The following is a 25,772-nucleotide window of genomic DNA, read 5'->3' on the forward strand; positions in this document are numbered from 1 at the left end:
TCTGCCAATGTTTGGCTTTACTATTGTAAGGCCTGCTACCAAGACTCATACTTTCACCATTCCATCACCATCACCATCACCATGGGTCTTCCAATTCTGTATGGGTGGTAGCTCTCAAATGAAGAGTCTCTGAGACAATTTATAATAACATGATTTGGACTATTATAAACATTTCTATGAAAAAGTAAATGTGTGTCTGTGACTCAGCACGGTGTCCATGGGTAGTCTCACACCAGGTGGAAACATTCACTGTGTGTTTCTGAATGGATGATATGCAATGAAGAGCCTATCATATATGAGACAGCTGTGCTGTGGAATATATGCAGTGCTGATTTAGTGTCTATACTCCTTGAGTCAGAAAATCTAAAGACTGAACTGCAGAAGAGAGTTCATGAAGATACATGTGCTTTGTGGGGAATAAGCCTTCCTTAGCAGTGAAAAAAAAACTAAGATTCATTTATTTCTTTTTATAACTTTCTGTTAGAAAAATCAATTAAGCAGACAGAAAATTATTTGCAACTATTTTAAATTGTATGTGTGCAAACCCTACCTCTACTGCTTATACAATGAGTTGAACAAAAGTAATATTTTGATATCTAAAATATCTGATATGAACTATGAAAACCATCATTATAATTATCCATGTATGCTAACAAACTGATGAAGTTACAATGATCTGAATTCATTATTTATTCTTTAGTACAAAGGGGAAATTCTGTGACTCTACCAATGAAACATTTCTACTGGCACTTGAAAGTAAAGTGGGTACCCTAATATGGGGAACAGGGACTTTTTCTGACATAAACTCAATGGTGGGCTCTTTGACCTCCCCCCTCCCCAAGGGAGGAGCAGCCCTGCTAGGCCACAGGACTTTGCAGCCAGTCCTGAAGATACCTGATAAACCAGTATCAGATGAAAGGAGAGGAGGTTTTCCCCTATCAGTGGACTTGAAAAGGGGCAGGGAGGAGGTGAGGGAGGGAGGGTGGGGTTGGGGGGGAAAGAGGGAGCAGGATACAGCAGGGATACAAAGTTAACAAACTGTAACTAATATTAAAAAAATAAAAATTAAAAAAAAGAAAGTGATTTTGTTTTTCCAAAACTGCTTTCTATTCATACTATTGACGCTGATCTTATAAAGACATCAAACCTAAGACCCTGCAACTGTTGACCTGGCAAGGAAAAAGATGTTCTCAAAGATGATAGATATTTGTGTATATGAATTCCAATAAAAACAAAACACACAGTAGTAGCATCATATATTTAATGTCAAAGAATTTGAAGTATAAAAATTAAACAACACATGATTTCAACATTTAAAAAACATTAACACTTCTTACCCAAACAATGAATATCAAAACATAAATGAAGCATATAAACTATAAAAACCTTAAATATATTAACAGCAAAGTTATAATTTATTTCTGTAACAAATATCAACTAAAATATTTAGTTACTTTCAAGGACCACAATGGTAGACTAATTTTTCATTACAACTGCCAAAAATTTGTGTCTTAATCTTTTTTGTCTCATCATTTCTTTCTACATAATAGTTAGATGCTTCTGGTTACATAACTGTTCCAAACTCCACTATAGATAGCGATCCTTGGTAATCTAATCTAGTACAACCAGTGTCTTTAAGTACTTCAATATTTGTAAAATGCTGTTTTACAAAGTTGTTATATAAAACCATAAGTTACTGGAATCTTTTCAAGCTCAGGAATTAAAAACCCCCAAAGTTTACAAAGAATAGTAGTAGTTTGCTATCACTGAATAACTTTTAATTGCATGTTTGCAAATCCTACCACTCTTGGCATTCTGAATTATAGTTGATGTGGTTAAATATATTGTTTTTTAAGTCAAATGTGCAAACCCAATTCTAAAATACAACAGTATTTTAATTTTCATGCCTTACACAAAGAAATGTTTATACTAATGTATCCAGACTTTCTTCAGAAGAATGAGGCCTGATTGGAGATATATAGTCGTTGTCCAACATGGCTGCCATTAGCAAGTGATATTGTTGGTGACAAGGTATAGCTTGGATAAGAGTAAGGCCTTGAAGTATAAGGAAGCACGCTGGGAGTCCCAGAAGAGAGGGTAGCGCTAACAGGGGAAAGACTATTTATTGAGCTGCGACGGAAACTGTAGTCTGTAAATAAATATATGAACAATTATGCTGCACATCTTTGTGGGCACAAATTTAATTCAAAAGACAAAACATTCAAACAATAGTCACATCTTAACATAATGCTCTAACACCTAAATACCCAATGACACTGTAACAAAGCGGCTGCTCTCACTGCAGTGCAAACACTAACTCCCGTCAACTGGCAGCACTGCTTGAAAGGACTTACTACCGTGCTTCTTGGGTACCTTTTTCTTAACACAGGAAGAGAGAAGCTCTGGTTTCTCTTTAATCAATAAAGAAGCTTCTCTTAAACGTGGTTCTGACACCAAGGGTAGATCATAAAGAAAAAGATAAAAGAACAGACAATTCCGTTTCTTTTCTCTCTCTCTCTCTCTCTTTTTTTTTTTGGAAACTATATTAGGCATCAAACCAGCGTAAACATTTGCCCATAGACTTCTGGTAAAAACTAACTGTCCAAAATTTCATTATTTAAATGCTGGCACAAACATTTATATAACCAAACACATCAATTTAACATTAGTGTCTCACTGGTACCATAAACAGAAAAATGAATCATCTCTACCAAATGAACTTCAAAAACCATTATCAACTTAATAGTATAGAAAATTATCCAAAATTAACCAAATTATTAAAACAATTATATTTGGAACATTAATTTCAAACAAATGTTCATCTTATGTACCAATAATTTCCTGCTTCCTTAATTGTAGTAATTCTGTATGTGTGTGTTTTATTGACCAAATTTGTAGATCCTGTACTTTCCAAAAACTCAACTATGCTCTTTACTACAGTATAAGTCAAAGCGGTGACTGTGACTGTAAAGTGATCATTTATAAAAACCGTGGTATTATCACAATGGAAGAAATGGAATAAGATTATTTAATACACAGGTCAAGCTTTCCCCCTCCAACATCATTCACTATGAGGCCTAAAACTTAATGTTGTCATGGGACTTAATGTTTAACGAACAGGAATGAGACCAACTGCAGGAGAATAAGCTCAAGCAACATCAGAAAGGACCTATTTAAGAAAAAATAAAAAAAATGAAATTCAGTTGCAAATAGATTTAATTGCTAGCATTGTAAAACTCTAAGTAGATTAATTTTAAACTTAATTTTTATGAATGGTACCACAAGATCAACAAAGCAGCTTGTTTTAAGAAAATACAAACATGTTTTGAAATGTCTAAAGCAATGTTCAAAATATTTTGGGTATTTTTAAAACAGAGATTTCTTTGAAATCATTTGCTTTTCTAACATCAGATTTATTTCTTCTTTTCAAGATTCTATGTTACCCAAGGGCTCAAGTATTGAAATATAAACTGAAACATTACATGTTATATCTATTAATAACTGTCCTTTAAAAAGTTCTGAGTATTTCTTTCTGAAGATTATTATGCAAATACAGTTCCTTAATAGTCACATACCTCTAATGTACTTAGTTCTTCAAATTTCACTAATGTAGTCATCAACAACATGAGTTAGAAGTGACTTCAATAGATAGGAAATGTAGTTTTCAAACAGATATCATGATTCCTTTGAGTTTACATCTATTCAAGAAGTAATGGAGTCTACTTGTAAAATGTGAACTCAGAAGGTATCTCCAGCGGGGAAGACTTAAAAACTAGCTAGATATCTGGCTATAAGCGTAATGCTTAGCATTTCTGGCAGTCCTCTACCAAAAACCTTTAGCAAACAACAGTTCACTTGGTATATATTCTTTTTTTTTTCAAGAAAACTATACTAAATCCAAAATTAAAAGTGGACTCAACATTATTCATGTAAGATACTATGAGAAAAATCTCCAACTATAAGAATTTGACAAGGGAAAGACTTCAGTTAGATGCTTGTTAAGATTTCACAAACACATCACAAATAATTCTATTCTTAAACACACATGCTCTATGCTCATTCTTCTATAAACCTTTTGTGATGGCTTCTCTTTGCAATGATAAAAGGCTGGGAAAAGGGCTGCGGTGGTATGGGGTAGAGATACTATGCTCTCGAGTCCTTCACTGTAATCGTTTTGTATTCAGATAGTAAAATATGAAACTAGCAGTTGGTCACACCACATCTTCCACAACATATACACAGGCGGGTGGAGGGTGCTGTACACTGCATCTTGCTCTGACTCTGGCTGGCCTGGGATGCACTTTGTAAAAAGACTGGCTTCCTCTGCCTTGATCCTCCTACTTCTCCCTCTCAAATGTGATAACAAGTATGCACCACCAAACCTGGTATATCATTTTTAATTATAGCTACGTCAGTACACGATAGTGTTTCACTGCTGCCTTAATTTAGATTCTTTTACGACTAAATGTGCTCATTACAAATGTAAACATCATTGTTCAGATATGCTAAGTCTCTTGGCTCATTAACATTTGTTTTGTCTTTTGACTATTGATTCTAATAAACTTCTTACTAATCTAATTTCAAATTGAAAACTGAGAACAAGCTAAAACTTTCTATGTATTTAATTCAAATGACGCCAATTCACATAAATGACAAAGAAAAAGACAGTCGATTTAGGTAAGACAGATAGGTAAATGGATAAAGAACAAGTTAAAACTTTTAGAACTCCTGATTCCTAGGAAGGTATTATTTCCATCTGGCCAAGCTTTCATAAAAACCTTAAACAGGGTATTTAAAAGAAAACATCTCCAAAGGTCTCCATTTCAAATGGCCAGCAGAATAAAAGTCAAGTAAAGGTGCTGTTCTGTAAGCTGCCTGGATGTGACTTGCACCTATCCATTTCCACAACTTCCATTCTCAATGCATGTAGCATTTCATTTCCCTCTATCTTAAAAATTTTTGTAATTGCACTGGTAGTGGGAATCAAGCATGAGAATCTTCTAATATAATAGAGATTTCTTCCTTCCTTCTCCCTCTTCCCCTTCCAAAAGTATTTCATGGATCACAGGTTGCCCTTTCATATTTAGCCAAGGATAAGCTTGATTCTGATCCCTTTACCTCCTTTCCCAGTACTGGGAAACAGTCAGAAAGCATGAACAATAAATGCCTCTACAGACCAAAACGTGGCACACAAACATAAGGATGAAGGAGGACCACATATGAACAAAGTGTACTGACACTGAAATTAGTCTAGCTGCTCTTTTAAAGAAGCAAGAAGACCAAATAAAGCATATTGCAAGTTGTCAGTAGGCTCCCTGTGGACTAAGAAATCATAATGGCAGACTCCTTCTGAGGCTAGCTTCTAAACCATCTGGACAGCAGCCTCTACGAGCAAAACCCATGACTGAGCTAGAACAGTCTATGTTTCAGAACAAGCCCAAAGCTGTAGTAGCTCACTTGATAAAGTGTCTGAGCCACAGTGAAGAGAACAGACTTAGACATTTAAAGACAGCAACTCTTCCCAAGGTTCATTTTGTTGCTGTTGTTGCCAGTACCTCAGTCCTCACAATCAGTGTCCCTAGGACAAACTTTAAACCCCAAGAGGTTAAAAAAAAAGGTAGTTTTAAAAAAGCACTGGGTGTTTAAGATTGAGGTAAGATTTAAGACCTGTAAGTTTAGGAGATACAGTTTTGCTAAAAAAATAAGTGAGGATAAATTTAGGGTCTAAAATTTAAGTGTCAAAAAGAACAAACATATTTCTTATAGGCATTACTAATGGCAGATAATACTTGTCTAGCACTTAGTACATGCGAAAAATGACCATTCAGAATCAGCTACAACTGAAACCCTTTTGAAAGTACTGCAAGCATTCTCATTACACAGTGGTGAAGCAACCTACTTGGGAACACAGAATTACACAGGGATAATTCCTTTACATGCAAAAGGGGAATTTTTGAAAATTATCAACTTGAAGCCCCAGCCCACCTAAAACTCTCTTTCTTGAACCCTGGTTAGAAAACTAAACAGTGGATTGTTATATAAACAATTTAGTTAAAATATTGTTTTAATAATGTAGAAAATGTTCATTCTAAGCTTAGTTTGAAAAACACAAGATAATCAAAATGTAGCATTCATTCTAATTATATCTGATTTAAATTTTTAAAAAACCCTAGTGGTTCAATTTAGATATCAGAACATTGTCCTGTTGGAAAGTTTGAAATTATGTGAAGTATGGAAACCTGTTTAACTTAAAATTTTTTTTTCCTTAATGAGCCTATACCTAGTATATCTATTATAAACAAATGCTGTACAGGGTTTCATTTGGTATTTCCTCATAGAGCCATGAGAGGATTAGCTTAAAACTGCTTTTCTGAGAACTAAATATATCACAATATCCCTAAGAGATATTTTCTTACCTGCTTATTTCCTCCAAATTCTTCTACACAGGTCCAGGCTGAAGAGACTGTGTTCCCTGTCTGTAAGCAGTGAAGACAGAAGAGAATTGAGTCTTTAGATTGATGCTATCCCTATCTTGGAAGTGCATGGAACCCTTGATAACTTTATTTTAAACTTTTTAATTGGTAAATAAAAAAAAAAAACAGAAAAAAGGACAACTGACAAACAGGTATCATTTCTGGACTCTGAAAAGATGAACAAAGAGAACAGTATTCTGATATCTAAATGAAAATCATGAGTTAGTACATCATAAGGAAAAACATTTCTAGGTCAATCAAGTTCTTACTCATCAGTGTATTAAAAAATATTCCCCTATTAAAATAAAAATAAAGTGAGGCTGCATAATTTCAGAAAGCAGAGAAATATAAGCCAATTCAGGAGCTGTAAATGCTCTCTCTACAGGCACAGTTACATGAAGTATCATTTCCTTCCTGTTTTCAGAAGAGAGAGATGGCCAAAACCTTGCCTGACAAGTCAATTTTCCTAGGAAACTACTGTAACTACACATATCTCCACTGTAACATCCAATCATTTTAGCCATCATTGTTTCATATCACTTGAACCTTTTCATCAAGAGTATATATCCAACTCCATAAGAAACTGCATAAAAGTATGCACAAGTAAAACATGGCTGATGATCTCCAAAAACACTATAGAGTTTAAATAATACTGTAAAGACAATTGAGTACAAAAATTTCACAATAACGTGTTACCACGTGATGAACTAAACTAGGTAACATTAATCATTTTTGTTTTTAAACACATTTATCTAAAGATATTGACAACAGCTAAGGGAATAACAAATTATTGAGTCATGATCTTAAGACACTTTGCAAATCCAAATAAATACACTTTTCTTTGGGAAATGTCTTTGTCCCTGTAAGGATTGGTAAATTTGCAAAAGGAAGATGATAAACAAGGGAAAATTATGATACATAGAAAAATCACTGGAGCTCAGAGACAATAAGCTGAGGAGGAGTTCCTGTTGAGGCAGGGCTGACCCTGGTGAAAGTGACCAGCAGACTAAACTGGACAAAAGTAGAACATCAAACTGAATGAACTGAACTTAGAAACCTTCTCAATTCCCACTAGGAATAAGACAATTTTGTGATGTGATTAAAAAAATAACTCCTCTCTGAGTTGAGGTAATATCATGTTAGACTTCCAATTCTCTATAATTTTCCATATGTAGGATCCGGCACTCAATAAAAATAGTAATACAAGAAAATAAAGCAGATCAGGTAACAGAAATAGAATCTAACAGCCGATAGAAACAGCAGTCAACAAAAACATATCTCTAAGATATTTATATAAAAAATTTCAAGCCTTGATATTAAAATAATTATGTCAACAATGGCACAACCCCCCACATGTATACCAGTGGAAAAAGAGCTCATTCTTGCCAGAGATGCTTGCTAGTGTACATCAGAGGAAAGACAGCGATGAGAAACTGAAATTCTGTTATAAGTTAAAACTAAACCTCTATCTTCCACACTGTGTGTGTGCACGTGCATGCGCGCGCACACACACACACACACACACACACACACACACTCACAAAACCCCAATTTAAGATATATCAAATATGTAATGTAGCTGAAATTTCTAAACTATAAGGGAAAATATGTCAAGATATAGGAAGTGACTTTCTAAATAGCTTAGGGCACAATGACAAAAACTGGCAAATGAGATTGCCAGAAGAGCAAAGGCAACAGAAAATAAAAAGAGTGACTTCCAGTACAGGAGAAATCTTTGCCGGCTATTCAACTAAGAGGGAACTATTCTCCAAAATTCAGAGAATTCAAAGAATTAGTTATCAAAAGAACAAATCATTCAACCAATAAATGGGCAAATGAATTAGACTGTAAATATAAATGGCCAATAAATTTATGAAAAAAATGTTCAGCATCTTTAGCCATCAGGAAAATGTAAATGCTTACAAAGACTAGGGATCCTTATCCCTGCCAGTAGGGGTACTATGACATTCAGTACGAGGCTCCTCAAAAACTAAGAGGGGTCACATGATCCATCTATACCAAACATCTGGGATATACCAAGGTATTCTGTGCCTGCACACCACAGAGTATCCGTACATCCATGTTTCTCCTGGGATCTACACTGTGGGAGAACTGGTTCCTGGTTCTACCCTCCTATGGATGTCACACCACGTGTTCCCATACATATGTACACACATTCATATACACACACACACACTCATCCTACAGCTGGGATACAAACTGAATAAACTGTAATTAATATTAAAAATAAAAATTCAAATTAAAAATTCACATGTATACAATAATTAAATGAAAAAGATACTTGTAAATAAACCATGGCACATACAAGATAACGTATGGGGCTGGTGATAACCATGTTGCGTGATATTAACTCAGAAAGATAATCATCACATTTTCTCTTATATGCAAACTCTAGACTTAAAAGCAAAACCCCATGAAAGTAGTAGTGACACTCTTTGGAATGCGGAAGGGATCAGTGGGGCGGCTGAGGAGTGAACTCACTGAGGAGTGAACAGAGGGTAGGGAGGAGGCCACACTCAGCTAGCATGAGTCCAGAGTGAAGCCTACTTATCTTGTGCAATCACTGCTCAGCAGGGGTCAACGACCTGCGTGCCGCAAGTGTGAGGGCCAGCCTGGAGGCCCCAGGGTCACCCCGGAAGGATGGAATCCCAGAACTTGGAGCATGAAGGCAGGGTCCTCAGGGCAAGCTATCAGAGGAGGAGACAGACTGGACAAGAGGCCCAGCCTCAATAAATAGACACGACTGAGGCAGACGCCAGATGTCAACCTCTGCACTCCACATGCAGACACACCTACACATCCATGCAGTGAAAATACTCATACACACACACCTACAGAGCACATATGAGAATACACTAATAAAAAATAAATGGCAATAAAAAATAGCTATGCCTAATATGCTTGGGAATTTGAAGGCTAAAATGTTTAGAAGAAATTGGAAATCCTAAATGGAGGTGGATATGGTGACACAGGTGTGTAAAATCAGCTCTGCATAGGCAGACTAAGCTATAAAGCAAAACATGATCAAAACAAGTAAATAAAGTAAAATAAAATTCCAGAGCTGAGAAATCCAAATCAATGTTTCTTATTGGCACACTAAAAAAGAAATACACAGACGGAACACTCAGAAAGGTGGAAAATATTGACGTAAAGTATAAAGGTCTATGAGGTGTACGCAGATGATAAAAGCAAGGAGAAATGGAGAATGGTGGCATCTGAAGACAGTCCTAGACATTTCTAAGACAAGTAATAATACTTGTTAATGTGGCAAGAATAACCTTTCAAACACCAAGTATATGAAACATGAAGCTGAGCCAATTCCATATAGCCACACAAAATCAGAATGTTTTCAGATAGATGTTCTTACTTTTAAGGTTTATAAACAAAATTGACGACTGTTACCTAGTTCACCGTATGGAGCATGTGGCACACAGGCCACTGATTGGCGCCAATGCGGCACTGCAGAGGCATGGAAAAAAGGCATTCCTCCTTAACTGTGAACACATGGAATGGGGAGCTGGCTTGGTAAGCCTGATTACCTGAGTTCAGATGCCCAAAACCCCTTCAAAAGCTGGATGCATTAACAAAAGCTTAAGGGGAAATGGTAACAAGAGACGAGAGCATCTCCAAGCAGCTCCCACAACATGAGCAAAGCATGAGCAAAGACCTTAACGATTTACAGATGTGCTGGTCGAATTTAATTCACAACATATTAGCAATTACTAATGTATTCTGAGAAACATTTTTAGGAGGTTATTTACTTTTCAAGAGACTAGTGAAAATAAAAGGAACGTCAAAAAGTCAAGAATAGAATAAATGAGTCAAAAACAGGCAGTGGACCTCTTCTTTGTAGAAGGAGAGTCACTAAATGTGTTACTTTTAATTTTGTATTATGTGGCAGAAAGATTAAGTAGAAAAGCACTATAAAGTATCTTATCTCTGGTTCTGTTCCTCTGGCCTTCAAGTACATATTCATTCATTCATTCATTCATTCATTCATTCATTCATTCATTCATTCATTATCTCTCACACACAAATAGTATGCAGAAACTGCCAATTATTTATTATTTTTAAAGTTAAAACAAAGGTTGATGGTGTTAATGTTCCAATTATATTGTTTTAGTTTGCTTTCTATTATAAAGACCATGATCAAAAGCAACTTGGAAAAGAAAGGTTCATTCCATTTTACAGTCCTAATCACAGCCCTGGAAGTCAGGGAAAGAACTCACAGGCAGGAACACAGAGGCCAGAACTGAGGTAAAGACCATGGAGGGATGCTGCCTACTGACTTGCTTTTCACAGCTCATTCACTCTTCTTTCTTTTATAGCCCAGGACCACCTGCCCAGGGGTGGTACCACCCATCAATCAAGCTCACAAAACTTCATCAATCATTTATCAGGACATGTCCTACAAACTTGCCCACTGGCCAATCTAATGAAGCTATTTTCTCACCTGAGGTTTCCTTTTCCCAAATAACCCTAACTTGTGTCAATTTGACGAACAAGCAAACAAACCACTACACATACACTGCACACACACGTTGCATGCACACAGCCAGACACACACAAGATACAAGATATGCAATCGACTTATACGTCTACATACTAAGTGACTATACTATTCTAGACCACATCTGCTGACCCACAGCAAACCATGTTTCCTGAGGTGCTTTAAAAGCTAGTGAAACCATAATCATCCATTCCTCCACTGAACATATAAATTATAAATGTCCATTTTACATATAATATACATATATCCAAATCCATGTGTTCAAGATTGCTCATAACTGAGCAATCACTTTATGATCATTTTGAAAATTACTCACTCAGTATTAACCACCATTCACCATCATTCAACAATTTAATTATTCCTGTGTCTGAGCCTGCCAACTCCATATCATGGATATTTCTTTTCTAATTCTTTCTTTTTTCTACCCAAGGCACAGCCAAAATTGATTTTCCTCAGACTCTTTCAACCTTATAGCATATGTACCACTTTAAATGTTTTGAAAAACACTACTACAAAGGAGCTATAAATGATATAGCATTCACCTATACAAGGAAGGGGATAGAAACAACCAATTCTCCTTGGCACAAAATCCCTTGACTTTATAAATCTTTATGAACCAAAACTGTTTGACAATAAACAAGCGGGCACCGTGGTACATGATTATAAACCTAGCAATCAGAAGTAAAGGCAGGGAGATTAGAAGTTTGAGGGTAGCCTGGGATATATATTGAGTTCAAAGGCCAGCATGAACTGTACAGCAAGATCATATTAAAAAAAAATATATATATACTGCCTAATAGTAAATAAAGAGCATCATAAAATTCCTACAGTAAACTGCCACCTGACATTGTAATACAGAACAAATCTTTTGAGGTTAATATATCCAAGAGAGGCTTCATGCAAAGAGCTATGTAGAGGAAGGAAGCAGAGCTAGCAGCACTAGAGACTAGTGAGATGACAAACTTGAGATGATCAGAGCAGCTGATACACATCCAGGGTGGGTTGGAGATGGTGTCACCAAACGACAGAGCATCTGCACTAGAATCAGGACTTCACAACACACTAAAATAAGAAAAGCCATTGTAGGTGTTCGAGCAACAATGGGGGAAAGTAGTTAAACATACTTTTACGATAATGTATATGGTTGTACCTACTGAAATACAACATAACCAAAGGATAAACTCAGAGTACCAAACAAGAGAACATGAAATATGTCTAGAACCTGGATGGGAAAAGAATTACCATTTGCTACCCTGATACATATAGCACTGACTGGCAAGGAACCATATAAACTGTAACCGCCAAGGCTGGCTTGTAAACAAGAAGTTCTCAAAATGTTCCCACATATTCACTTCATATTCCGCCAGATGTCCCCACTCCACAGTGGAAGTTTCAATAAGAAGGGCCCCATAGACTCACATATTTGAATGCTTCATCGCCAGGGAGGGGCACTATTTGAAAGGGTTAGGAGGTGTGGCCTTACTGGAAGAAGTGTGACCCTGGGGGTGAGCACTGAGGTTTTTAAAAGCCCATACCAGCTTGTGATTTCTTTGTCTCAACCAGCAGATGAGGACAGACGTAGCTCTCAAGTACTTCTCCAGTGCCATGCATGCTGCCATGCTGTTTGTTAGAGGAAGACTTTGGAACTTCAGAAGAGAAAAAAAGTGAGGCTTACGACGCAGCCCTAGAAGCAGCACAGGGAGAGTTCTGAGGGCAATCTGAATGCGGGTCCAGTTCAACAAGTTTCAGAGGGAAAGAGTATTAGTAAGTGGCCCAGAGACCATTGTTGTGATATTTTTGCAAAGAATGTGCCTTTTTTTTTCCCCCTTGTCCTAAAAACCTGCCTGAGGTGAAATAGAAACATTTTGGCAGCAGAGATTTCAAGACAGCTTAGTACTGACTGTGTGTCATCTGGTTATTACTAGCTACTCTTACACAGATCTACAATAAAAAGGAACAAACTAGAAAAAGAAAAGTGCAAAACCAACAGTTTGAGGAGAAAAGGAGCACCAGGAAATCTAAAGTAGAAAACTTGAGGAGTTCCAGTGCTCGGATGTCATGGTGTCGCTTCACAGCAATAGAACAGTGTCTAACAGATCTACAGCACACTGAAGTGGTCTGAGTAAGAGCCTGTAGGGCTGGAAAAGACACAACTATCTCTAAAAAGGAGGCAAAGCATGGGTGAGGTGTTTTATTTTTTTAAGCAATAACCACTTAATAAAACTTCACAAGGCCTCAATCTGTTATCAGATGTTTACCAATAGAAAAATCCTGATTTTTAATTGGAAATATATGGTAAAGTTACAAAGAAAAATTTAGCCTTTTGCTGAAAATGAACCCTTGCCAGGCATGGTGCCTCATGCCTTTAATCCCAGCACCTGGGAAGCAGATCTGAGCAGGTCACAAGCGCAAGGCCAAGTAGGGATACATAGCAAGATCTAGTTACAGAAGAAAACCCCACCCTCTCCTTCTTCCATACATTTGTTTAGAAAATATAAGCAGACTGAGAATATGAATCACTTAAAGGTTTGAGTTTGTAGCAGTGTCTTTGCATTCAGTAGTTTAAAGGCTTATATAGTTTTAGAAACTTGCCATTATCTACCTCCCTAAAATTTCTCTACTAGACTTATTTCCTCTTCCTGGAACATTGAAGATAAATGTTAAACTCTTTCTTCTACATCCGAAGACAGCAACTGTAGTCCTTTTGTATAAATATGATTGCTACAAACCAAACAGTTCCAGATACTTCAGCTATCCATTCTCTGCTTCTATAGTCTTCCGGCCCTAACTAGTTGTCATGGTTTGACTAGAGTGTGGTACTCCAAAGCAAACATTCTACATATCCTGAGCTGTATACAATTATTTAGTCTAGAGATTACATAACTTTCCTGTTTTGCTTTGAATTATATTAATTTGAGCCTCTGCAGAACAGAATGATTTAGTTCTGGATTTGTTTTTAAAAAACAAACAAAAAGAAAACAATCCAAGCATTTACGTACTGGCTTTCATTCCTTGCCACTTTAGGTATCTAATAATAAAAACATATAAATTAAGAAATGTGTATAATAAAGATGAACAAGTTATATGATTTAGAAAATAAAAACTTGTGTTCATACACAGAAAAATTTTAATGTCTAAGTTCCTTTTACACTCTTTCAAATATTCCCTCTAGCCCATATCATATCTATTTTTTAAATAAGCACAATCTACTTAATTATGATTGTTAATCATTCTTCCTTTTTTAAAGGGCTTCACTATGTAGCTACATAGCCCTATTGTATCCTTTTTAGTTTTGCTTGGTTTTATTTTCCTAATCACTTTCTCCTTGTTTAATCCTTCAGTTTTGCACATTTTAATAATAGGACATTTAAATGCATCCCAGAACAAATAGATATAATTAAATAAAGAATCCAACTATATATAGATTATGTAGTGCCAATACACTCATGCCTCAGGTTTAAGTATATGTACCTAAGAGTTGACTAGAAATTTTTCATCACATAAATCTCAATAAATTCCAGAATCTCACTTAACTGAAAACTCATTATTCAATAAAACATCGGACAAAAGTTTAAGAATATGGAATTAATTTTCCTATTCTAGTAAGAGAGTACTTGTCATCACTAAGATATTTAAGGATTCTTAAACTTTTATCAAAGAGCCTGGCCACTGGCCTCAACCAATGTTAGGTAATGTAGCAACTCTCTGGTTACAGCACAAATCACAAAAAAGAAACAAGTAAAAAATAATTAAAAGCCCTTTAAAAGTTAATTTTGTGTGTGTGTGAGGTGAAGGTGTGTGTGCGTGTAAATGTGTGCCTGGGCACGATCGTTTGAGCTGTTACCGGTGTCCACGGGATAGCACACTCCCTATGTGGAGTGCTGGGATCCGGACTCTGGTCCTCAAGTCTGCATAAATCCTCATAAACTCTCACCTGTCACTCCACCACCTAACCAGATCTCAGAGAAGTGGGATTTTTTAAAAGGCTGGTGCATACTTGAGAAAAGTGGCAAACACCTCCTGTATGTTTCAGTACAAGAACTAAAACCAAGTATACTAAGTTTATCACAGGCAAAACAAAGACCTTTTCATCTGTGTGAATCCTCAAAACTACAAGTACTTTGCACAGCAAATAATCCTATTTCTGCTTAAGACTCTTCACTTCCCCATTAAGTTTTAAAGAAAAACAAATTTTTTCATGTTCTGGGACCATCACATGCTTATATATGGTATACCTAAATTTCATACAAAGGAATTTGTCAAATAATTTTTTCTTCCCTGGTTGACAACGATAGTTCCTAAACTAAAGGCTCAAAGATTCCTGATCAGACAGATCCCCTACAGAGCAGCAAGGCCTCCAGCAGGCTGCATAAAAACAAAAATTGTTACATACAAACCCTACATACATACCTCTTTAGGTGGGGGGGGGGGGAGCGGCTCATTAACAAGGAAGCTTCTCAAAGCTAGCCAAGGCAGAAAATGAAATCCCTTTGAGAAGGGGTTCTTGCAGGTCTGAGGAGCAAACATTTGTGGACCCAGTAACTTCCCAGAGTAAGGAAGAGGTCAAGATCCAGTGAGAGAGGCAGAAAAAAGTATCTTTCCCTGGAAGCAGGAGCCAGAGACAAATAGAGAAGCCTCTAGCATCTGAACTGGTAAGGTCTGAAAGGGAAGCTGGGTCTAAGAAAGTAAAGTCCTTAGGGAAATGATAAGATATTTAAAAAGATAATTTTCTATGTTGAAAATGAAGGAAGACACAATGATACAATGCTTCTGGATACCATTTGAGTTTGTTTCTCTTTGCATACAAATATATATTTTTTTTTTCACTGATGATTTCAGTTTTATAAACCCTCTTTGGGAAAGATCAAAATACAAAACAGAGATTGGGCGAATCTTTGAATCAAAATAGAGAGCCTTCAGAGGAATCCAATCTGGTACATACAATAACACCAAAAGAGATGGTTCCAGATGAGAAAAGTCCACAGAGGCTTGAAGATATTACAAAATGGCCACTCACTGAGATGCTGGAAAAAACATCTTCAGCTATAAGCCAGCTTGGTCAGACTGGACAGTATGTGTGTATTGTTAAGGTTCAATTTTGATGAGTATCTATGTGCTGAAGTAGAAATGCTGACCCTGTTCAGTGTTGTCTTGGAACAAGGTTATACACTGGCTGCGCACCATTTTATAGTGTTTGGAGAACTGAAATAAATGCACCATGCCATAAATTCATATTCAGAATTCCAGTGGGCCTTAAATTCTGGAGAGCATGATCCCTAAGGTGACACATTTGTTAGAGATAGTTAATGTTTTAAAGATCCCCTGGCAAATTGGGGCTGATGGTGCTTCAGCATGTCTATCCATTGAATTCAACAATATTGTAGACATTATGACATGAAACCTGTTACAGATATAACTTATAATCAATCCTATAAGTCAAACAGTAATTTTAAAAAGATGGTCATAAAACAGAAGGGAAATATATCTCCCCAAAATAGATTAACTAATGACTTATCAATTTAAAAATGTTTAAGTGAGATAAGCAGCACTCCTGCTAAGACACAATGGAATTCAGAAAGGGCTGCTGAATTAGAGCAGCATGTAAAAGTCCCAAATTCAAAATGGAGAACAGGGAATGTGTTACGCTGGGAGAGAGGTTTTATGTATGTTCATACAGGAAAAGAGAAATTATGGGTTCCATCAAAACTGATAAAAATCAGAGATGACAGAGGAAGACCACCTGAAGATCTCCGCCACACACAAGAGAGAAATCAAGAAAACCAAACACAACACGTAACATAAAATGACCATCCATTCACCATCAGTCATTCATGCAAAGGACTCTAAAACTGACTGAAACATAAAACTTTTCTCCAGCCAGAACTTCAACAATACATCACCAATAAATCCTTGATTAAAATATCCTCAAAATTTATTAAGTCATTTTTAATGGCATAGGTAAAATTGGTTTATAGTTCGTTTTCATCTCGCATATCTCATACATTTATAATATTAGGACTGTATAATGCTTGTGAGAAACAATGTTTGCAGAACAAACGGACCAGACACCAGAGACACTGGATCAAATCTGACGGAAGTCATCCTCCCAGCATGCTGAGACATTGACAGATCCAGTATCTTGCATGTTTTAGCATTCTGCTTGTTCCTACCAAGTGCTTTGATTGCTGTTTCTCATGAAAGTCTGCTCCTAAGAGAGCTTTGAAGAAAGCTACTAATCTCAATTGGTCCAGCATTTTAGACTGTTCCAAACAGGACTTCTACTAAGCTTGAAATTTCCCAACATTCAATGACTCTGGACCACAAATGTTAATGTTTGCTTAATTAATCATTTTTCCCAATTTCCTTTGGGTCCCCAAATAGGATTTCTGAGTGTCCAAAAAGTCAACTAAAAATATTCATGAGAACAACATCCAATTTCCTTTAAGGGGGCTTAGGTAGGTTTGTTTTCTGTGGCTATGAATGTTTATTGCCATTGGGAGATGGCTATAAATTTTTAATGGTCTTATTCAGAGAGAAAACAAGGTTAAAAGCGGGGATTTTTCTCTTTTTCTTTTCTCTTTCTTTCTTAGATAAGGAGAAATGGGATTTTTAAAAAAAAGAACGGGGAATAATACAGGGATATCTTATAGGAATACTAAGATAAAAAGTTATTGAATCTACTCAAGGCTTTGTTATTCTCAAATAAGGTTCTTTTAACTCTGGTATAGGATTTTGTATATTGATGCAAAAATAAGTCTATTTTAATACATTGGTAAATTTTAGTATATTGATACAAATTCAAGGTTACTTCCTATACTTTTAAACTGCTATTAACAGACAGATATGACTCTATAAACAGGTTGATTACATAAAGACAGGTAAGTCTTCAAAAACTTCAGAGATCTACAGAATATGGCATTTAAAAATGTCTTTATTATTTTAAAGATTCTTTGACAATGAGACAGGTCATCTCCTGTCAGCACCCAGCCTACCTCAAAGATGATGATGAGCATCGAAGAACCTCCTTATGGAGGTTCAACTGTGGCAAATGAGCCATCCTGTCAATAGAAAATGCCCTCATTTCGAGATAGATAACATTCTGCCAAAAATGGGCAAGCTTAAGTGAAGGACAAGTCGACTGCTGAATTCTGCCAAGACAGGGTAAGCAAGTCTTAAAAAAGTGCCTGCTTCACATATATGTCTGTCAAATATACTGAGCCAAAAAGCTGAAGATGATGTTCCAATGTTATAGAGAGTTATGAGTGACTGTTCAGGCAGCAAACTGTCTCTGTCAATTTTTTATTTTTTAGAAGCTGCTAACAGGCAATTCCTAGTTACTCCAGTAATTAAGTTTATTCCTTCTAAAGTCTCTGGTAGGGTTGAAGACCAAACAGTTAGAGTTCCACAATTAAGCTTAAGTTGTTTAGAATTTAAGAAAATGTTTTCATATAGGTGATACCAATAAGGATAAAAGTTAATTTAGATATAGAACTCTAAACCTGTCAAGGTAGGATAATCAAATACTTTCTCCTATGTTGCCAAATGCACATGAACTGGACACTGCACATGTAAATCTTACCTAATAGTTCTAAAAACTTTTATAATTATTATTGTATTAAAAGAAAAGGAGCCTGAGGAAGGGGCATGGGTGGAGCAAAGGGAGGGAGGGTGGGGTTGGGAGGGGAAGAGGGAGGGAGCTACAGGTGGGATACAAAGTGAATAAACTGTAATTAATAAAAATAAAAAGAAAGCGAGCCTTTTATTGAACTTAAAGGGGGAAATGTTGATATAATGTTCTTGTGAAATGTATACAATTTATCCCTGTTCATTCAAATGCTGATTTCTCTACCCCACTATCTGGTTTCAATCTGGACACTGCACTGTGATGTATATTCTAAGCATAGCCCATCTCAAGTTTGTGTAAACATGCCACCATTTGTTCTCTGTATTTTCAATAAAACAAACAGTCAGTGCTGAGCAATAGAGAGAATAGAGTAGGACATCTTGGTCAGGAGGGGAGGAGAAGGAAGTGGGGGGGAGGGAGTCAGAGAGGAGAGATCAGCAGGAGAGGACGTGGATCTAAAGGGAGAGATGAGCCGGATCTAAGCTATGACTAAAAGCAAGTACAATGTGGGAAATCTGAGTATTAGGAAACTATGCAGGTTTGAAGGTTTAGGATAGAATAACTATTGCCCAGCATTGTGCTCTAGGTTAATTAAATAAAACCCTAGGCTCTGTGTGATTTGGGTATACAGCTGGTTTAGGAACAACCACTGTTTAACTAAAAGATAAATCAATAATTAATATTAATAACCCACAACAAGAACCCATTAAATTAACAGACATTGCTCTGCTCTAATCACTACTTTGGTAAAAATAAAACACTGCAAAATTTTAGTATCATAAACAATTTCAAACTTGTCTATTAAAGGTTCATAATGGCCCACCTGGACCTTATGAATTCTATGTTCCCAATTTTTAACAAATCTATTAGCTATAGAATTGGTCCCTTTCCAGGCCTACTCCCCCCCCCCCCCGCAAAAAAAAAAATTAAGGAGAGCTGAAGGGAGAAAAACTATGCAGATAATGGCAATACAATATTCATTTTTCTTGCAGTTTGGGTCAGTAAACAAGCAGACATGAACACACAGTGCTGAAATAAACATGAAAAAAGTAAGCTAACAGGCTCGTGGACTACAATAATCTACAAGCAAAACATAATTACAAACAAGATGTTAAAAGAGCATGTAACACACTTAAAAATACAAAACAGAAAGTAAAAAACAACCACAGCAATCTGTTGTAACTTTAAAAAAAAAAAGGCTGAGGTTCTCTATTCTAGATTTACATTTTTTACTAGTTTATGTTTGTCAACTACATAAAATGTAGTTCATACATAAAACATGTATTTTTAATTTGTTATTTGCTTTTATTTTCTGCAAGCGTTGACCTGCTGTGTGTGTGTGTGTGTGTGTGTGTGCGCGCGCACGTGTGTGTGCGCGTGTGCGTGCGCGCGCGCTAGGTGCAAGCCTATTGCCTGTAGAGGGGCAAAGGGGGAGCTTTAAACACACAACAAAAGGCTGGTTCCATGCAGAATTACCAAATTATTTGGCAATGTAAGTACAATTAGCTAATGTTCTGCAATGACTGTGGATCCACGCACATTTTCTGGGCAGAAGGGGATTGTGCAGCAGACAAGGATACAAAGAAAGAAGGCTACAACTAAGCTATAAAACCCGCCCCACTCTATGAAGTCCTTTTAAGATCTTAATTTTTAGAATGATGTGCATACTAGGTCTGTGCACATGAGTGCTGTTCCCTTGGCAGTAGAAGAGAGTGCTGAGGGACCATCTGCATTTGCTGTGAGCCGTGTGGCTTGGCTTCTGAAGATAAACCCTCCGAGTCCTCTGGAAGAGCAGCAAGTGCTGTTCACTTTTGAGCCTCCTTACCTGCCTCCACCCTATATACTTGCTAGTCTAAACTATTAATCTAGAGAGAATGATAGCACACATCATTACATTATCAATGTATCAGTGTGTTATAAATACTATGATGACTGGATCAGATTAATACATAATAGATTATATTTAGTTACCCAACAAATTATTTCCATAAAATATGAGCTACTACCTATATAAAAATCCAATGCCGGTATCATAGTTCAAGTATAACTTTCTAGGAGACAGATGAGGGCCCATGTGTAGTTAATACATGTCTACCCAATAATATCCACTTTAAACAGCAAAAACACCCAAGTAGCTACTGGAATTCTCGTTTTCTTAAAAATTCAAATTGACTGTGATGACTAAGGTTTGAAATAATCACTTCCTTTTGTAAGCCTATAGAGAAGCCTGTTATTCTTGAGGTAATATGCTACCAGGGCTTGGATAAAGAACACCTGTACAAGAAGAATGAGCTCTAGGATTGATGATACTCTGGACGCTAGCTACTAGGAATCTACCTGATTTTAAACAAATGTCTGTAAGCAAAGGTATATGGAATAAGTGTAGAATATTATAACAAAATGGATGGAAACACTAACTTACATTCATAATCCCAGCATTTGTAGGGTAGAGGAAGAAGGACCAGATGTTTAAAGCCAGCCTTAACTAAATAAAAAGTCTGAGGCCAGCTGGGACTCCATGAGACCCTTTCTCAACAACAACAAAAGAATCACAAAATAAATTCTTGTCAGAAAAAAACCCTTACTGTAAACATCTGTCTCTAGGCACTAGTTCATTCTCTACATTATATTACCTTAGCATAAACTGTTGTTGCATATTAAATATTAATTAACCAGAAATGACTGTCTGGAGAAAAGTTCCATGTCTCATATTAGTATCCCAGACTCAAAATCAAAAAGAAAACGAAGAAGCTTAAAACGACAACATAAAAAATCTTTTTAAAGCTAAATAAAATCATGTATTTAGGCGACACCATGTGGCAGAACTATGAATTGCCTTTGACATCCACCACGAGTTGTAATATACTTGAATATTTAACACAAGGGGAAAATGTTAAACCATTATATGAGTTAAATGACAAAATTAGAAAATCAATTATCATTACAAATAGCTACTGCTGAAAATGAATATATTAAAGAAGAATTTTAGGATTGTGTTAGAGAAGGCACAGGGATCTGGTGCACACTGCTGAGCACTCCGGGAGAAAGAATGCTGAACACACAGCACTGTTCCCTCAGAGGGAGAGCTGCCCAGAAGGCTGGGAGTGGACATGGTTTACAGCTTAGTGACCTTTGCACTATCTGTATATATGATCTGCACCCTCCTCCAGACCCTTACTCTGAGTTTGTCAATCTATAGAACCTGTCTTTTTAGAAGGTGTCACATGTAATCAATCTACAGAGCCCATTTTCATGGGAGATGCCATATGTATTTCACAGAGTTTCAATATAATAATGTCTCAAGCGTCATTGTGTACAGAGGAGTTAATTATCATCAGGAAATTTTTGACCAAACTGCAATGTTTAAATATGTCTAAACTAAACCACTCAGGGTCAGACTCCTGGTTTGAGCCAATACAGGCTACTTAGTCAAACAAAACTGCGTTCTTGTCCCTGCAGACTGTTACTCCAATAGCCATGGTAGTCACAGAGATGGCCTCATACACATACACTCAGCACAAAGATACTAAGAAATTATACCATAAAGGATTAAGATAATTTAATTTATAAGCAAAATCATAGGAAACCACTTTAAGGAATTAATAAATATAACTATGGAACAAATACTGGCCTAGTTTTCTAGATCTTGTTACAAAAGTGTTTCGGAACTTCTTAATAATTGTTTTATGGAATCTTAGACTCTTGGTTTGACTACAATTTATAGGAAGTCAGGCAGTGGTGGTGCATGCTTTTAAACCCAGCACTGGGAGGCAGAGGAAGGTTATGTGAGTTCAAGGCCAGCTTGGTATACAGAGAGAGTTGCTCAGGACAGCCAAGATTACACAAAGAAACCCTTTCTTGTAAAAAAGAAAAAAAAGAATGGAAAGAAGGGAGGGATGGAGGGAGGAAGGAAGGAAAGAAGGAAAGAAGGAAGAAAGTAATTTGCACAAAGATGCAGAGAATAACCAAAAGGATGTACCATCACCAAAAAAAAAAAAAAAAAAAAGCTGAATGACTGACTCACTTTTTCATAGTGTTGTTCAGCTATGAAAAATATATAAATTACAGCACTAGGAGGAAGAGGCAGGCACATTTCTGTGAGCCTGAGGCAAGCCTGGTCTACAAAGTATGTTCCAGGATAGCCAGAGCTACATAGTTGAGACCGTATCTCAAAAGCGGGGTAGGAGCGGCCATATGTAAGTTTTGAATTATATAAAGAAATAATATGCTGATAAAGGGTTAACTCTTAGAAAAGCTGCTGATTTTAAATTATCAGAACCCAAATATGTATACTGGCAGAGATAAATATGCTGAGGTTCAAACATACAAATATTTGAACATGCCCCTTAATAATTTAAACAAAACTATAAATTTGTGAGATAAAAAGAATCCTTAGAAACCAGGTGTGGTGGAACACTCCTTTAATCCCAGCACTTAAAAGGGAGAGGAAGGAGTATTTTTTGTAAATTTAAGACCAGCCTTATCTACATATCAAGTTCCAGGCTAGCAAGTTCTAGAGTGAGACCCTGTCTTAAAAAACAAAAAATCCTGAGAGCCCACCAAATAACCCTGACATTTTAGAGGTGAAGGTACTGAAGTTTAAAGGCCAAATAACTCATATCCCATATACATTCACACTATTGATGACTTAATGCCTAATTAAACTACAGAATTTTGTGCTTTGGTTTTACTCCTCCATTAAGCTGCTTCATTCATATTAACTGCATAGCATTAGTGGCCCATTAATTAAAATAAGTACTGTCAAGATAAAAATTGTGATGAATATTAAGGTCATCAAAGAATCGTAAGGAAAAAGAAAATTCCAATAGGAATATATAAACACATTTCAAAAGATTTAGTCCCTCTTCAAGGGCCAAAGACACATAGTTGAGTTAATGGAATTTTGGTCTTATCATTTGGTCATGTGAAAATGAATTGTGTAAAATGTTAAAACTGATGGCTACTTCTCATTAGACAAGGTGAATTTTAAAGCAAATTCAACTTCTTTTACATATCAACTTGAGACAGTATGAAAGATCTCTACTTAAATCTAGAAGGAATACATTTTGACAGTATTTTCTTCTATTTATAATGAAAGCTTCCATTATAATATAACCACTTTTATAATTAGCTTAAATATCTAGTAAATATTTTTAATAAAAAGCTAAAGTTTTGCATTTTAAAACAATTGACAAATTTTCTAAATGTAAAATCCTGCTTATGTTTTACATTTTGCCCATCAATCTGGAAATAATAGCTCATGAGATAACAGCACCAGTTTTCTTCCATGTAAAACCTCACAACAGTAATACTTTTTCCTCAGCATCTAGCTAGAAATAAAAACCTAATTTATATGTAAAGACAGAAAATAAAATATTTACAAAATTCCATTCAACACTTAGAAAAAAATAAAGTCCTATGTGTCATTTTAAATCAAAGATGCAATATATATCAGCTGCAGACTGAATAGATAAAAAAGCAGTGATATTAAAAACATGAACATTGATACATAAAATGTTTCTACAAACCAGATTTAGAAAATTACTTGCTCAGAGCAAAAGCAAGTACAGCCTAGAAAGTCATATTGTAAATTGTTTTAAGCTGAAGGTTAGTGAAAGTTCAATTAACTAAAGCCACGTCTTTTCAATTTCTTCAACTCGTCTCGAAATCTGCCAGAGATCACCAAAGCTACCTCAAGTGACAGAAGACTTTCCAGCAGAGAATCTCATCCCTGTTTGAAAACACGAAGTGGTCACAAAAGAAAAATCTACCACCACTCTGAAAGAGGGAAAGACGCACCTGGTCTGGAGTGATCTGTTGACACATTACTTAATGAGGTCACTCAAAGCAACACATATTCAAGACCTTCTTTCTTCTCTTTATTTTCTACCTTTTTTTTTTTTTTAAACGTGTGATCATCTAGAAAAGCAATGGCAATGAACTGACAGGCCCAGATTCAAAACAAGTGATACTGAATAATCTCAAATGCCTCCACTGACCAAACATTAAATACAGAACTTGTTATCCTAACCTATACGTCTGCATTTGACCCATTACTTCGCTGACTTCAGGAGGCTGAACCAGAAAGAAGTCATTTCAAGTCAAGTTTGAGCCAATATAACAAGTTCTATCTCAGTAACCTAGATATACATACATGTGTGTGTGTGTGTGTGTGTGTGTGTGTAAACTCACTGAATATACCCTACTCACTTCACATGAAATAAAATTTAGATTTCTAATTTTACAGATAAGCACTCATTTCTAATAATAAGTAAATGAATGCATCACTGCTTATCCCACCAGAGGACTCAGATAAGGAAGGTTTTCTGACCTGAAAAGACAGACTCTAATTTTGAGTGAAAATTGGGGGGGAGGGAGAGGTGTCTATTGGACTTTAGCCCTCTCCTTGGCCTTCTTTTTCCAAAAGTGATTTCATCAGAAAAGAGCTTGCCTCTACATTTTTCACTGCTATAAGGTTCCTCAGATGGAAAGTTATTTGAAGTGAACAGCATGGCTTCTCATAGTCATTCAGGTCTCTCCTATCCCTAAAGGGTGGTGTTTTTGTTTTTCAAACAAAGATGGTCATTTAAACACACAGCATCTTTTAGTTCCTATTCCTCCCCTAATGGGACAGCAGCCTTACCAAGCCACAGAAGAAGACAATGCAGCCAGTCCCAATGAGACCTGATAGGCTAGGGTCAGAGGGAAGGAGAGGAGGACCTCCCCTATCAATGGACTTGGGGAAGGGCATGGGAGAAAAGGAAGGGAGGGTGGGACTGGGAGGGAATGTGGGAGGGGGCCACAGCTGGGATACAAAGTGAATGAATTATAATTAATAAAAAATAAATTAATTAAAAATAAACAAAAATAAAATTTTTGTTTTGTAATAAACAAAAATGGGGACTGCAAGTTCAAGATTATATGACAACTATATGGATATTAACAGCATCTTCCTGAAGAGATGGAAAATAAAAGTTAAAGGATTGTTTACAGCAAATACAAGATAGTCGAAGCCCTTGGGTTTAGCTTGGTGGTAAATGGATAGCTTAGAAAAGTCATTAGAAAAACCTAGCAAGATAAAACTGGATAACACTGACTCATTGACTGCAAAAAGGCACTAAATTGGTAGGGTTATAAGGAATAT

At 36.3% G+C, this 25,772-nt stretch overlaps 1 protein-coding gene across 2 annotated transcripts in view; it reads right to left on the reverse strand.

Moving 5' to 3' along the window:
- Nucleotides 1-2,115: 2,115 nt before the first annotated feature.
- The window catches only part of Rbm46 (RNA binding motif protein 46), a 47,354-nt gene continuing 23,697 nt past the window's right edge, over nucleotides 2,116-25,772 (reverse strand). For both annotated transcript variants that reach the window (XM_055596629.1, XM_055596628.1), the window contains 2 exons: nucleotides 6,417-6,476; nucleotides 2,116-3,169 (listed from right to left, as the gene is read on the reverse strand). In XM_055596629.1, the coding sequence (XP_055452604.1) occupies nucleotides 6,421-6,476 (56 nt within the window). In that variant the 3' untranslated portion in view covers nucleotides 2,116-3,169; nucleotides 6,417-6,420. The remainder of the gene's footprint in view (nucleotides 3,170-6,416; nucleotides 6,477-25,772) is intronic.

This window comes from Psammomys obesus, unplaced genomic scaffold, assembly GCF_907164565.1.
Source record: "Psammomys obesus unplaced genomic scaffold, mPsaObe1.curated_primary_1811, whole genome shotgun sequence".
Taxonomy (NCBI): Eukaryota; Metazoa; Chordata; class Mammalia; order Rodentia; family Muridae; genus Psammomys; species Psammomys obesus.